Source organism: Chaetomium globosum, genomic scaffold (genome assembly GCF_000143365.1).
Source record: "Chaetomium globosum CBS 148.51 scaffold_6 genomic scaffold, whole genome shotgun sequence".
In the NCBI taxonomy this organism is placed as follows: Eukaryota; Fungi; Ascomycota; class Sordariomycetes; order Sordariales; family Chaetomiaceae; genus Chaetomium; species Chaetomium globosum.
The window spans coordinates 3,220,487-3,234,979 of NT_165981.1; the positions used below are offsets into that span (position 1 = coordinate 3,220,487).

At 54.3% G+C, this 14,493-nt stretch overlaps 6 protein-coding genes across 6 annotated transcripts; 3 read left to right on the forward strand and 3 right to left on the reverse strand.

The window, feature by feature from the left end:
* Window positions 1–277: 277 nt before the first annotated feature.
* CHGG_09355 (uncharacterized protein) lies at window positions 278–1,066 on the reverse strand (the record flags this gene model as incomplete). The annotated part of the gene is made up of 2 exons (XM_001227281.1): window positions 278–917; window positions 993–1,066. 2 exons carry the CDS (start codon window positions 1,064–1,066, stop codon window positions 278–280), a joined length of 714 nt encoding a protein of 237 aa, XP_001227282.1.
* Window positions 1,067–2,297: 1,231 nt separating this feature from the next.
* CHGG_09356 (uncharacterized protein) lies at window positions 2,298–3,432 on the forward strand (the record flags this gene model as incomplete). The annotated part of the gene is made up of 3 exons (XM_001227282.1): window positions 2,298–2,302; window positions 2,361–2,685; window positions 3,196–3,432. 3 exons carry the CDS (start codon window positions 2,298–2,300, stop codon window positions 3,430–3,432), a joined length of 567 nt encoding a protein of 188 aa, XP_001227283.1.
* Window positions 3,433–4,395: 963 nt separating this feature from the next.
* On the reverse strand, window positions 4,396–5,622 carry CHGG_09357 (uncharacterized protein; the record flags this gene model as incomplete). Its single annotated transcript, XM_001227283.1, has 1 exon — window positions 4,396–5,622. The coding sequence occupies one exon, from the start codon at window positions 5,620–5,622 to the stop codon at window positions 4,396–4,398; it is 1,227 nt and encodes a 408-aa protein (XP_001227284.1).
* A 1,637-nt stretch (window positions 5,623–7,259) lies between these two features.
* CHGG_09358 (uncharacterized protein) lies at window positions 7,260–10,131 on the forward strand (the record flags this gene model as incomplete). The annotated part of the gene is made up of 5 exons (XM_001227284.1): window positions 7,260–7,316; window positions 7,622–7,714; window positions 7,906–7,948; window positions 8,182–9,734; window positions 9,787–10,131. The coding sequence occupies 5 exons, from the start codon at window positions 7,260–7,262 to the stop codon at window positions 10,129–10,131; spliced, it is 2,091 nt and encodes a 696-aa protein (XP_001227285.1).
* Window positions 10,132–10,786: 655 nt separating this feature from the next.
* On the reverse strand, window positions 10,787–13,096 carry CHGG_09359 (uncharacterized protein; the record flags this gene model as incomplete). Its single annotated transcript, XM_001227285.1, has 1 exon — window positions 10,787–13,096. The coding sequence occupies one exon, from the start codon at window positions 13,094–13,096 to the stop codon at window positions 10,787–10,789; it is 2,310 nt and encodes a 769-aa protein (XP_001227286.1).
* Window positions 13,097–13,969: 873 nt separating this feature from the next.
* On the forward strand, window positions 13,970–14,332 carry CHGG_09360 (uncharacterized protein; the record flags this gene model as incomplete). The annotated part of the gene is made up of 2 exons (XM_001227286.1): window positions 13,970–14,168; window positions 14,241–14,332. 2 exons carry the CDS (start codon window positions 13,970–13,972, stop codon window positions 14,330–14,332), a joined length of 291 nt encoding a protein of 96 aa, XP_001227287.1.
* Window positions 14,333–14,493: the final 161 nt, after the last annotated feature.

The following is a 14,493-nucleotide window of genomic DNA, read 5'->3' on the forward strand; positions in this document are numbered from 1 at the left end:
GACTGTCCCCAGGGGCGTCATTCGGGGCGAGGAGGGAGATCGTCGATGTCGACGATGATGAGCTTTGAAGCCCGGGGCGACTGCGGCGTCGAGCGCGAGCGAAGCGATAAGTGCCAGCCCGTTTATCAGGCCCGGTGATGGTGGTTTTGTTGTGTCGGCAGAGGCCTTGAATCGCACGTAGGGCCGCGTTGTCCACCCAAAAGCTCCGGAACTGGGTCTTGTACGGCGAGGGGCGAATTGGACACCAGGCGGCCCATGATACGTCCCGGTTGAGAAACTAGAGCCGAGTTTCCTCCCAGAATGCCTTGACGAGGTGTTTCAAATCAACGGGGAGGCTCTTTAAGCCCTCGATCGGGGTTGGGAGTAAGGGGCGCGCTTGGGGCAGTGCGAGGACATTGCCATCCAAGCCTGTCCTCTCGGTGGATGACGCGCTGTCCGCATTGAGCATCTCGATCAAATCTTCGTGGAAGACTTTGGCGCCCATGGCGTCGAACTGGGGGTGATTCCAAGTGAGCAGGGCCTCCATGAGGGGAGCATCCCCTTGCCGAATGACGGTGAGCTTCCAACCCGGTTGCCGGATAGAAAGGTCTGGGAAATGCTCATCGAGCTGGGTGCTGAAGGTATCTTGCACCGCGCGTTCAAAGTTGTCCTGTTCCGTGAGATGAACCCAGTTGATATGCTGGCTTAAATCGAGATTCTGCAGCTGGATCCACGAGGGCGTCTTGGCGGTGGCATCTATCATGCCCACTTGCAGCATCGGGTGTCTCATGATGGTGTCCACGACAGCGACCTTGATTGTCTCCTCCAGCTGGGTTCGAGACTCTGCTGGTGCAAGACGCGGTGGGATCTCATAGCGGCAAGATAGAATGGTACCACGGTACTGGTCCAATAGATACATGGCCAGTTGGTACGTCTCACTGGGCACATGGTTGTCGTTAGCCAGATGCCTCCAAAGACTAGCCGGGGATCGGAACAGGTGAAAGGGTGCTTACTTGATTCCGAATTTGCGAAGCACCATCGTCTCAGGCTCGGTGCCTGGTGTGTCATGTTTTACTTTGCTTGCCATGGTTCGTTATTGATTCGTTGTTGATATCTAAGATGGCAAATAAAAAAAAAGATAGAACGAGTGAATGTCCGGGTATTTGGGTTCCATCAAGGGAGGGCGTGCATGAGACAGCGTCTCGCTTATTATCTCCCACCCGGAAATGAGGATGAGATTGATCTTGTTGTCTGCCTGGAAGAATGACGGAGGTTGGTTGGTTGATTCCTTCACGCGCTTATCCTCTTTAGGTAGTCAGCATGTGATTAAGTACATGGATGCTGGATGTCCAACAACTTCTGCGACGAAGAGTGTGCCCAACCCGAACCGTAAGACGCCCCTGTCCCTTTGCTGCAGCGTTCAGCAGTGTCAGCACTCAATGTCCGGTACCTCGCACGTAATTACCGACATGGTCCCCTCTTCTCCTACGAGGAGATTCACAAGCCAAGCAAATATCTGGTTTTCCCACGTCGTACAGACACGGGGACCAGCCGTTTTCAGATCGCATGTTGTTGGTGTAAGGCACATACACAAGGGCTGCTTTTCACCCCAAGTTCCATCCCAAACAGGACAGAATGATTATAGTTTATGGTCTTGTGCAATTGAACTTTCCACACCATACCATCATACCCGGCTCGGATTAGTATAGTATTAGTCTGGTATTGATCCAGTACTAGTACTATACCAGTCTAGTCTAGTACTCAGTAAAATACTAGTGTAATTAGTACTATTTTAGTACTACCTCTAGTACCCCCCGGGGGAAGCGAATTTGGGGTTGTTGGATGAGCGGTTGGAGTGGGTGGCGGAGAATGTGGAGGCGTTTGGGGGGGATGCTGGGGCGGTGACGATTGCGGGGGAGAGTGCGGGCGCGGTGAGCGTGTTTGAGCAGATGGCGCTGTTTGATGCGGAATTATGCGTATAAGTGGAGGCTGTTGTTTCGCGGGGCGGTTATGAATAGTGGGAGTATCACGCCCTCGGAGCCGGTGGATGGGGTGACGGCGCAGAAGCATTTTGATAGGATTGTGGAAGTGGCAGGGTGCGCGTCGGCGGCGGAGGGGGAAAGGGTGGAGTGTCTGCGGGGGGTGGACTATGATACGCTGCTGAATGCGTCGAATAGCGTGCCTGGTTCGTTGGGACACTATTCTCTGGCGTGGAGTTACGCTCCTCGGCCGGACGGTCGGGTTCTCACGGCGAGTCCGGAAGTCCTTCCACGGGAAGGGAAGTACGCTAGAGTCCCAATCATCATCGGCAATCAGGAATGAGGTACGCGATCTGTCCTAGGGCGTTCTTTTGAGCCGTGATAGACTAACCGAGGCGCGAGGGTACAGGGAACGGTGTCTGCCTTGTTCCAATCCAATATCACCCCCGAAACAGCCTTGATCTCCTACCTCCAAGCCATCTTCTTCCGCAACGCCACAACCGAGGAGGTCGCAGGGCTCGTGGCCACCTACCCCAAGAACCGGGACACCCTTGCGGGTGTGGGCGCCTCCAACAGCACCTACCCCGAGTTCAAGCGGCTTGCGGCTATACTAGGGAACTGGGAATTTATTCTCATGTCCCGCCTTCTGCTGGAGACTTTCCCTGCCGACGTTCCGGCATCGTCGTACTCCGCGGCATACGGCAGGGGGGCCTCCTATCCTGGGCAAGTACCACACCGCTGACGTCCCCCATTTATTTTACAAGACCGACGATGTCAGTGTAGCCATCCAAGGACTGTACATCTCGTTTGTGGCTTCTTTGGACCCAAACAAACACGCGGCCACTGCGCGCGGCGGGTACTTGACGATGCCCTGGCCGAGGTGGTAGGAGAAGAAGTGGTTGTTGGAGCTTGGAGCGCAATCTACGCGGCTGATCAAGGACGATTTTAGGGCGGCCAGCTTTGAGTACGTCCGTGCTCATATTGAGAGTCTGCATCTGTAAATTGTAGCAGCTAGTGCTAGTTGGTGATTGGGTCATATTTGATAGTTATCAGTCTAGATCGTCGATGGAGTCCAACCCGTCCAGTCCACCTCTTCCCGTGTCACCGAGTCGAAGAGGGGGTTCCCCGAGTCCCGGTCCATAAAGCGCCGCACCGCCGTCCTCCTCATCGTCAGAGTCTTCCGACCCTGAGTCATTCCCTTGTTGCCCCTGATATTTATGGTTAGGGGCGATTGCAGGTCCCGTCCCGGCACATGAGCCCGATGGTGGGTTTGAGTGTGAGGGTTGCAGCGCCGTGTGCTTCTGAGATGCTGCGGATACATGCCCATGATTATCCCCGCCTTTCTGGGCCTGCTCCTCCTCCCGCTGCTTCATGCCAACGGCGAAGACGGCACACATGGCTTGACCCACGAATGCTAGTTGGTCTTGATGTGCGAGAAGGGCGAAAGGATGCACTTGCGGCTGCTCTCGTTTAGGAACAGCCTGGTGTGGTGTGGGAAGTGGCGGTTGAGGTAGTGATTGAGGCGGTGGTTGAGGCAACGATGGTTTTGGTGTCTTGCCTGGCGCCTTTAATTTCCCCGGTTTGAGGGGGTGAGACCTGTAAAGGTGTCTCATGAGCTGGTTGCGCGACTTGAATGCCTCTCCGCAAGTCCGGCATTTCGTCCTCCATTGCGGGTCATTTAAGTTCCCAGTCGGTGGGGGGTGGTTAGTCGACTGACTCGACTCGGACTCGGGCCTCGTCGGCTCGGGCTGGAATTTTGGCCGAAATTCAGGCGATGTAGGATCCATTGGAAAAATGGTTGTGATTGTGGTCGGCGACTGGCCTAGCAAAAGGGTCGTCGATTTATGCCCTCGCGCGCTCAGGTCTGAAGAGCCGCTGGCCTTGTGGGCGGATTTCTTCGCCAACAAGGCTCGAGGTAACCGTGCCCGAAATGATGATTGAATCTTTGACGTGTTTGATGTTCGGCAAAAACAGCGTGTGGAAAGTGGGGTTTGGGTCAACATTCTGGAGCCAATGAATTCATTCCATTGGCTGCCTTCCAGCAGGGCCCGGAACCCCGCATGCCCCGGAGCTGACCGGGACCCACCCGGAGGCCCACCGAACTCCGACCGGGTCGGGGAAACATGAGCTCCACTGCTCCGGGGACTTGTCATGTGTAAGAGGAATAGGTCTCTTGATAATTCTCTCGTCTATTAAAAAATGCTACGATATCTAGAGCCTGACGTACTCCAAAAACGGCCACACAAATCCATGTGGCATCAAACCTCTCAGCCCTCCCAAGAACGCCTATACACCAGACTGTACCGTGTCTCGTTTCGCCAAAAACCCATCCCCAGCCATTTCCCTCTTCTCTAAGCGTGAATCGTTTAAAATCGTAGTATCGTCGCTAACTCAAACAATCCACCTGTTCTCCCGGAATCGCCCCCAAGGATTTTATTCATTTTGTTCCTTCGCTCGTTGACGGAGCAGCCGGAACATGGACCTCTCCTGCGGATTGGCCGTCCGCGGGGAGTGACTCTTGTTGCTCTTGCACTCCATGTTGTGACATCCCCCCAGATGCATCGCGTTTTGCTTCCGTTGGAACGCTAAGTCCTCCTGGTTTCGTTGGTGTTTCGGTTTGGTCGGCGTGTTGTTCAGTGGAACTCGACATCGTACCCGCCGGTTCGGGACCATCACCGGGTTCGTCGTCTGAGGAGAGAACAATCGCGGGCGAGTTGGGTCCCTCATGGAGTGTGACGACAGTGCCTTGTGACCTCGGCTTTTCTCCTTCTGCCGAGGGTCGTGATGGGAATATGGGTTCGGAGGTGCTTTCCGGGCTGTGCGTGGTTGGCAAGCCGAGTATCGACGTGCCAGGCCCCATTGTCGGCGACCTCGGCGGTGGATTTGGGGATGGTGCTCGGGGACCAATCGAATTGGTTCTCGAGATGCTGCCGTTAAAGCTGTTCGATCGCGAACGCCGTCCTCGAGGCGTCAACCCGTCTTCGATGTCCGTGTTGGGCTCTCCCCATTGTTGCTTGATCTGGTTTAGTCTGCTGTTTCGATTCAGTTCTCCTGGAATTTCAGGAAATCCCGTCACTTTGCCTTGCCGGAAGGCGTTATCATCGAATCGACCCGACGAGGTGGTCCCGAGGGAGGTAGCAAGTTTCACCAATGCCTTTGTCATCCCACTCGCTGCTGCGGTGGATGTGTTGGAGTCGACGGCATGGATTCCCAACCCGCGGAGCGCTTCCTCGGTGTCTGGACATGTTTCAGTCCGAGTTGGAGACAACATGTAACCTGGTGCTATGTCATGCCTGGAGACGCGTACTGCGTCGTCTGCCATCACAGCCGCGGGAGGCCGCGAGGTTTCGGCCATTTCTGAGGTATCGCTGATGGAGCGAGGGCGAATGCTGCCATGCTCGTGGCACGTGCAATGGCAGTGGCTCAAGTCGTCATGCGTCGAACCCTCCTCTTCCACCCTCTCTAGATACTTCACCAAGAGCATGTATAGAGACCCACAAGCAGCAAACGCCGAAGCACATATGTTGCTCCATTGCCCAATGTTTGTTGGTGGTTCTGACTGGAAATGTAATGGTTCGCTCCAAAAATTGAGCTCGCCGAAAATAATGAGCGCCAGTACGGCGCCCCCGAACTGTAGCACAGCAATTGTCAGCTTGCCATTCATGACGTGTTTGTGCCTTTTTTGTGTTCCGATGGGCAACGATGTAACAATAAACTGTCACTCACAACAGGGACCTCCACCACGCTGAGAAGCCGTCGAATCAGGTTATTCACACTCTTCATCCCCTGGATCGTAGCACCGTTGGTTCCTTCAATAACCTCATCCGCGTTGGGGGCTCCGAATCGCTTTACCGAGTTGGTTTTCACGATCTTATTCCATATTGACACCGTCGATAGAATGCCAGGGATGCAGGAGGCTGCAGCTACAAGGGTGGCGGCACCAAATCTCAGGACGAACGGTACTGGGACGACGTAGATATTGTCGGCAGAGCCGTCTCTCATGGGTGAAAATGGGCCGTCATGGACAGAGCAGGTTAAACCACAGGTTGTGTTATCATAGTTGTAGTCGAACCACCGATAGAGCGGCCGTCCAAAACCGTCGTCGAGACATGGCTTCGACTGCGAGCGAAAGAATTCTACAGTCAAGGCCAAAAGCCCTAGGTACGATGAGAGGTTAGCATATGGTTCCGTGTGTATTGTGGTGGTGTGGTTGAGTACTCACCAGCAAGAACGAGGATAGTCCATAGAAACAAGACGTTGCGTCCCTTCGAGTTGAAGTAAGTATTTGACAACCTAACGCAAGCTGGCGCCGTCAAGATTCCGATGGAGCATAGTTGTAGCGCGCCGTAGATGTCGAGGTCAATCGCGTCTAGACTCGCGTTAGTAGGATGATCAGGGACTACGCAGCTGCCAGCGCCCGGTGGCAACATACCGTCAACGTGTAACGCCGCAAGCACGATAGCATGTATAGCAGCAATGGCTGGAAGGATCAAAGCGGCTGCCAAACAAGCGTTTCGAAGCCATTCCGACTTCCGGGCGAGAACACACGCCGCGACTAAGACGTAATATCTGTAATGACGGGTCAGCCCCTGAACCACGACTCGCCCACATTGCGTGCGAACTCCATCCCAGAGAAACCAACAATAGTCTGGAACCCACACCGTATTGCCCGCTCAATGGCCAACTACACACAACCTGAACAGGCTCAAGGGTCGTAGAATTGGCAACGGTCCTGCCGGCGAGGTCGAACAAGAGGTCGGGAGAAGCAAGAGCCGGCATTCGGGTTAGGGTTAAAGCGGGCTGCCCCTACTTATTGGGGAGTGGAAGCGGGGGAACACGGCTTTGCATTGGAAGAAGATACGGAACAAATTCAGTTGCTAGGGCAGAGAGAAAGGAACGAGGAAAGATATGGCTTCTTCTGTCTCAACCACCGCATCTGGATTACGAATCCACCAGGGCAACGATGGGCGCGCATTCGGTCGGTCAAACAAAGTAAGATAAAATGCGGGGAACGTGGGAAAAGGCCAAGCATCGACAGAAAACAGGGCGAAGGTATTTGAGAGGGACGAGGTCAGGCACCCCCGGAAATACCTCTCAGCGGCGGGCCTCGTCACCACTCGCGCAAAGGGGCCCCGAAACGGCTTGGGGACACGTGCCGTTTGCCCTGAGCATGGTAATCCAGCGAGCCAGCGAGCGTGACCGAGCATCTGACAGGTTGAGATTCCGAGGTGTAACAAATAAGGATGGCGGTGTTGCCCGAGATCGACAACTCGCGCCGGTGGCTGGAGGAAAGCTTGCGCGATGAGGCTCTTCTCAAGCCCTGATGACGGACGGCTTGGTGCCAAGCTCGACAATCGGGTAAGTCGGTGAGCCCAAAGAGCCAAGTCGAGGAAAAGCATTGGCACAGCCACAATCAATGCTGACAACCATTAGACCCCCGCATTCCTTCCCGAACGGAACCGAAGTGCGTCTGCGCAATCCTGCAAGCAATCCTTGGCCAGCAAGCCGGTTTGGATCCAATGCAAAGGTTTTTGGGGCTGTGCGAAGCTTTGTCGTGTCTGAGAGGTCGGTGTCCAAATGGCGTTGGCGGAAGTTGTCCGAGACGAAGCTGGGCAGTCGCGGCAGGCTTGGCCCCAAAATCAACTTAGCCTGAACGCCTCCAGGTTTTGCACGTGGAACCTTGCTCTGCCCTGTGGCCCCACTACCAAGACCCACTGGGCTTTCTCGGCCAGCCCGCCGAGCCCACGATTTTCTTGGTTTGCCCCGCAGGCAGGGACCTCACCGTTCGCTTTTGCGATCGTGATCTTGCTATGAAACACCGTCTGTTCGCGCGACATTCTAGATTCAATGTGCCGTCACGCTGCTCCCGGTACGGCCTAAGAGAGTCGACGACATGGAGGGGGGCTCACTAGAGAACGTTGAGCCTCTAAATTATGACCTAATCAAGGAGTGGAGGTCTATTGTCACGCTGGTGGTGTTTGTGCTTGCGAGTAAGTTGTTCCCCAGGGCCATGGGCCCATCTCCTAAACCGGCACAGTACACCGGCCGTTTTAATCCCCCGGCTCACACTGAGCCTCGCAGACATCGTCGTCCTCTTCCCTTTCCACATCCCGATTTATATCCCCCGAAAGGTTTACGACCTTTTTTCTCAATACGTTGAGCGCCTTGCGGATTATCCCTCCCCGCGACGCTGTCGACGCAGACAGCCAATCCCGATATGAAGATGGCACATCCCTCGCCACTTTCCAGCGGTCGACCTTCGTCCGCCTGGATTTCCCCATGAACATCGTCACAGCACCCCTCATTGGCGACCTTTTCCTGCTCGCCATCTTGGCCATTGGCGCCCAGGAGGTGAAAGAGGGAACGCTGGGTGCCAACCACATCTCACCGCTCGATATTATGCTCTTCTTTATCTCACTAGCATACATCGCCATATCTATCGACGCCTCCGGTATCATTCGCTACCTGGCGTTCAAAGTGCTGCAATGGGGGGGTGAGGCCGGCCACCGCCTGTTCTTCTACCTCTTCGCCTTCTGGTTCGCTCTCACTACCTTCGTGGGGAACGACCCCGTCATCCTTTCGGGGACTGCGTTCCTGGCCTACATGACGCGTGTCTCGAGCAATATTGTCCACCCTCGCGCCTGGATCTACAGTCAATTCGCCGTAGCCAACATGGCTTCCGCCATCTTGGTCTCGTCCAACCCGACCAACCTCGTCCTCGCTGGCGCTTTCCAGATTCGATTTATCGACTATACGGCACACATGATCGTCCCCGTCATCATCACTGGAGTTGTCTTATTCCCCTTTCTGCTCTACATCGTCTTCAACAACGAGTCGCTCATTCCGCGTTCCATCAGAATGCACGAGCTGCCCGAAGAAGCAAGGGGTCGCAAACCAGTCAACCCAAACATCCCACACGCTAGAGGAACCGCAGAACAGCAGGAGGACACTGCGGGCGAGCAAGGGAAGCTGCTCTCACTTGAGGAGATCGTCAACCCGTTTCTAGACCGTAAAGGCGCTATCTTCGGCGCCGTCATCATGGCGGCAACGCTGATCGCCGTCTTGGCATTCAACGCCGCGGCGCAGAGCACGGGAGAAACCCACGTTTTCTACATCACCCTGCCGGCTGCCGTCATCATGTTCATTTGGGACGTGTCATCTGGGTGGATCAACCGCCACGAAACCCGCGAGATCGCTCGCAAGGGCCGCGAGGAACTTGAGCGGCTCCGGCTGGAACGAGAACTGCAACAAGAACAGGAGATGATGACGCTTGAAGCGCAGGGGTTACCGCCTGCCTCTTCGAACGAGTCCGTTGTCGCACCGACAGGCCTACCCGACGCCGGGCTGAAGTGTCGGAAGAGCGAGCTTGGTAGTACCAGTGCCGAAGACGAAGTCACCACCATGGCTGGTAACACGCCTGAGAAGTCACCCACGCAAGAAATCGGTGTGGCCGAGAGCTGTCGGGAGAAGAATACTGGGATCAAGTCACCCCGGGGATCGCACCGTGTACAGCAGCCGCCGCGGACGAGCCTGGTCTCGCTGGCGAAGGACGCCTTCGCCTGGTCACAAGAAACATTCCCAACAGCAACAGCCGTGATGGCTCATCTACCCTTTGCCCTGGTGCCTTTCGCCTTCTCCATGTTCGTTCTTGTCCAAGCACTAGTTACCAAGGGCTGGGTGCCAATCTTTGCCAAAGGCTGGGATGCCTGGGTGTCCAAGACTGGCACGGTTGGGGCCGTTGGAGGAATGGGCTTCCTTTCGGTTATCCTGTGCAATGTAAGCTTACCTCCCCCCATCTTCAGTGCACGCGTTGCTAATCTGCATCCAGTTCTCCGGCACCAACATCGGGACCACTATCCTCCTCTCCCGCATGATCCAAGCGTGGCATGAAATCCACCGCTTCGACCACACCGACCTTTCGGACCGCACCTACTGGGCAACTATCTACACCATGGCCCTCGGCGTCAATTTTGGCGCCTTTAGCACCGCCATCAGCGCCTCGCTGGCCGGTCTTCTCTGGCGGGATATCCTCGGCAAAAAGCACATCCACATCAAGCGGCTCGACTTCGCCACGGTCAACCTGCCCATCATCGCCATCGCCATGACGGTCGGCTGTGCCGTGCTGATCGGAGAGATGTACATCATCAAGGATGACACGCCAATACCCTTATGATTTTGGGATTTGCATAGATTTCAGTGTTCGGCATGGATGGGCATTTAGACTTGGCTTTTTTTCAATGGTTTGCATGAAGTTATGAGCTGTTGAAGCGGTTGGCTTGAAAATAGGTTTTACGTTAGTGATGGTCTTTGGGCATGGCTTGTAGCGCCATCATCCCATTACGTTTGCAGTTTCTACATGACCTGAAAGCGGTATCACGAGGCTAAAGTATTATTGCATAACTATGACGCTGAACCCCTTCTGAATATTTCACTTCGAGGACCTTGACTTCCATTATTACGAGCAGGATGCCTTCCATTGCGTTGAGCTTGAACCCGCTACGCTTCAGAGACTCCAAATCCCCTGTCATAATTGTATGCTTCTGGCAGGAAAATGCCCACCACCTCTAGGTCGGCTCCCGGTCAATGGGGTTGCCTCACCATATTTGATAGCCTTGGGCGCCTGATGTCCGTCACGGGTCCTCGTCGAAAACAAGTTCTGCCGGCCGATTCTCAGCCTTGCGGCATGTAGATGGGCGTGCATCTTTGAGATTGGCCACGGGACAACTCAGGGTGATAACCTCGCACCTTAACCGTCCTTCGTGCCGGCATATCTGGACTGCTTGATAACGTGGAGACGGAACCTTGAGGAACAGACTCAATATCCCATGCTATGTGTCGCTGTGGGCGCCACGGTTGAGCAGCAGTTTAACCAACTTGTCGTACCCCTTCTCAGTAGCTAACGATAGCGCTGTCATACCGTTGCCATTCTTTGAATTGACATCGGCACCATGGTCGAGGAGTAGCCTGACAATCTCTCCGCATCCTTGGCTAGCAGCATGGCCAAGTGGCGTATAGCCATCGCTATCCTTCGATTCGACGTTGGCACCTTTATCGACGAACTGTGTCACAACTGCCCAGGATCCTTGTTTAGCAGCGCGGCTCAGCGGCGTACAGCCGTCCTTATCCTTTGCTTCGATGTTGGCACCTTTATCGAGGAATAGCCTCACAACCTCGTTGTATCCTCGTCTGGCGGCGAGGCTCAGTGGCGTACAGCCGTCCTTATCCTTTGCTTCGATGTTGGCACCTTTATCGAGGAGCACCTTTACAGCCCGCCAGTGTCCTTGTTCGGCAGCGTGACTTAGTGGCGTGCGGCCATTTATATCCACAGAGTCGACTTCGGCACCCCTGTCAAGTAGCACCCTCACAACCTCCTCGCCCCCTTTTGTAGCAGCCCAGCTCAATGTCGTAGTGATATTCTCGGCGTTGATATCGGCACCAGAACTGAGCAGCAAGCCAACCATGGCAATATCTTGACCCTCTCTCGCCTTCATCAAGGGAGTGGTTTCCCAGTCGTCTTTTGCGTTTAGTGGCGCGCCATTTTGTACGAGAAGTTGTACTCCCCCAAGGTAACCAGTGTCCACCATGCGGTGCAGCGGCCACTGTATGTCTTGTGAGAACTTGAGGATTCTTTCCTGTGCATTCGCAAGCCCCAACCTTTCGTCCGCCAACTCAGCGAGTATGAGGCGAACAACGGACCCCATGAACAGTACCAGCGGTGTTGTCATTGTATTCGAATCTAGCCACACTTCAAAAATCTCAATGGCCCACGCTCGGTTCAATAAAAGCGAAAATTTGCTCTTGAGATCTTCCTTGGCCGCCGCATCCAAGTTTGTCCCTTGCTCTTCTGGGGGCGGCGACGAGGCCGATCTCATAACCACTTGGAAAACGGAGAGGATCGTGTGAGTCATATCCTTGACGTACTCCAACATATTTTCGGCTCGGCCTGAAAAGATCACACGAAGATCATTGTCGATGAGAGACTTTATTTTCACATCCGTCATCGACTGGTGTAGACGGATCGAATCCCTTTGCGTGACAAAGTCGTGATTCTTGCGGGCCAACAGCCATAATTGTTTGCATTTGTCTCGAAAAGATTTGTAGGTCCACGGGGGCCGGTTCGAGTATTCGGCGATTTCTTTCTCGGCCTCGGCCAGGTCCAAGTTCAGGGCCGGCTGCATCCGAACATCCGTGACGTCGTCGACTTCTTCCACGAGGGTTGTCAATTGACTCATGAGCCCTTGAGAAGTGCTAATCAGGTCACTAATACGATCGCGAGACCTGTGGTCTGGGTTTCCACGGACACTAGCAATGAGCTGGCGGGCGTAAGTTGTTGTGATGGATAGGTCTGCTAGAAGACTTTCTTCGTTCTCAGCGGCTGCTTGCTCCCTTTTGGAACGCCACTTTGAGTACAACACATCTACCATCCCTGGGGTGAGCGAGGTAGCCAACGGTCGGAAAATGTTCCTCGCATTCCAGGCGTTGTCCGGGTCCGCACTCATCGCTCCGAACAGTTCGTAGAAACCTGACCAGGGCTGTGTGCCATTGCTTGCCCAGGGTGGCTGCATATCTTGCGGCCGAAGCCAGTTCGACGTTTGAAACGCGATAGTGATAATGCGAAGATAGGCGACAAGGGAAAGTTTCTGCAAAGTCAATATATACGCCGTAGAAGTTAGGGGCTGCCATGGCATGCTCACATCGACGATAGAGAGTGTGTCCGGGCTCATAGAGGCTGTGGCTGCCTCTCGCCACGACCGGGCCACTTCCAAGGAGTTGCGTAGATCTCCATGACGGTGAAGGTCTACCAGTGCCTTCAAAAGTCGAAGGAGGCCGACTTGATCATCGTCATATCCAAGTTCTGTCGCTTGGCGGAGCCTGCCCTCTAGTAATGCGGCGAGACGGCGGAAGTCTCCTTGCTCGAGCAGCGAGTCGGCCAGTTCCGCTGTGACAGGGAATAGCGTGTCGAACTGATGATCCAGAACATCCTCATAAATTTCCTGAGCCTTCTGAAAGAGCCCTAATCGGTTGTATCGAACGAAGCCGTCGAGTTCATCTTGCAGGCTGGTCGTGACTCGGAAGGTCAACGTGTACGGCCCAGCCTTCGTGGGATCATGATCATGGGTAGAAGCGACAATATTCATGGCGCCGGTGGGGCGCTGTCGGACTCTTTGTGCATAATATAGAAAATGTCTAATTATCGTTAGAAGGGCAAGGACTCGGCTGGCGTGAGAGCCGCAATGTAAAGTATTAGGTAGATAGGGGTAAGTACGGACAGGGACTGGAGGTATTGATGCAAAAAGGTTATGGACGATGGTGGAAACCCCGCTCTACACAGCCTTAGCAATGTGGTACAGAGCGACCAATCTCCGCGCTTTTTATTGCTGCGTTAACCCCCTTGGTAGGTGAGATGGCAGTGCAGGTTAAATACACGGAGTAAAAACCCCGCAGCTGAAAGGCCTCCCGTGACCTATTCCTTCACTTGTCCGCGGAGGAGGCCACTTTCGCTTCTCATGGACAGGTTTCGCTTGCGAGCCAGGTCTGGCTTCAAGCTGAACATTCATAATTCAAACGCTATCACTGCCCATAAGGTTCAATTCACATTCCATTATTATGCCTCATCTTCTTGTTGGGGTTGGAACGGCGAGGACCAGGTTTGTGTCCTTCATTTCGGCTTCGATATCCACGAAAAAAGCGAGAAGTGTGAGATCCAGTCAGCAGAGGTCAAGCTCGACTTTTCAGGGAGTGAGACTGGGATCGAGCTCATGAGCGTCGCGCCGGAGAAAGAAATCCGACAAACTTCTGAGAGAGAATATATCGAACGATATAGCTTCAGCCCTTCCGCAGACACCCCGTTGCCGGTGGCAGTCTTGGTGGCATCGAAAGAGAGCGCATTTTCGACGGCCTCCCTGATTGGAGGTTTCGTGGCGTTTTGAATGTGCCCAGTCCAACCACGTCAGCGACATGGGCATGGATACGCGAGGGCCCACTACGACAAAGCACGAGGCGTGCCCAAAATGGAAGTGGGAGTCGTGGGAAAGGGTTGCGCCAATGTACCTTTCAAGGGCGCGGTGACCATGAATCTTGTACCACGGGGCTTCTGGAGGAAAGTCCTGAATGAGAACGAAAAGGCGTTTCTGGTGCAATTCAACCCCGAAAGACACGGCGACCTGTCTGCCATAGTAGCGAAACTTCGAGGCGTCGATTCAACGCAAGGTGAGTGAATTCTTGAGTCTCGCAGCAACATCATTCAGTCTTTGGCAATCAAGGTTCACTGACATGTAAAAGATGGAGGGCACGGTGACACGACGCGAGGAGAGTTTATAAACAAGGATCCGGCAGATCCGAGCCCGCTGACTGGGGCAGGCGAGCAGAAATGATGTGTCCTGGAGTGTGACCACCTCCCCTACAAGTACCTGTAGGTAGCTACCTAGGTATTTTGCCTTGGAGTGAAAGGCCGCTCGAATAAAAGGAATTAAATGAAATGGGGAAATACGAATGTCTATCGCTCACACGTTTGTTAGATCATGTAGAAGGATTC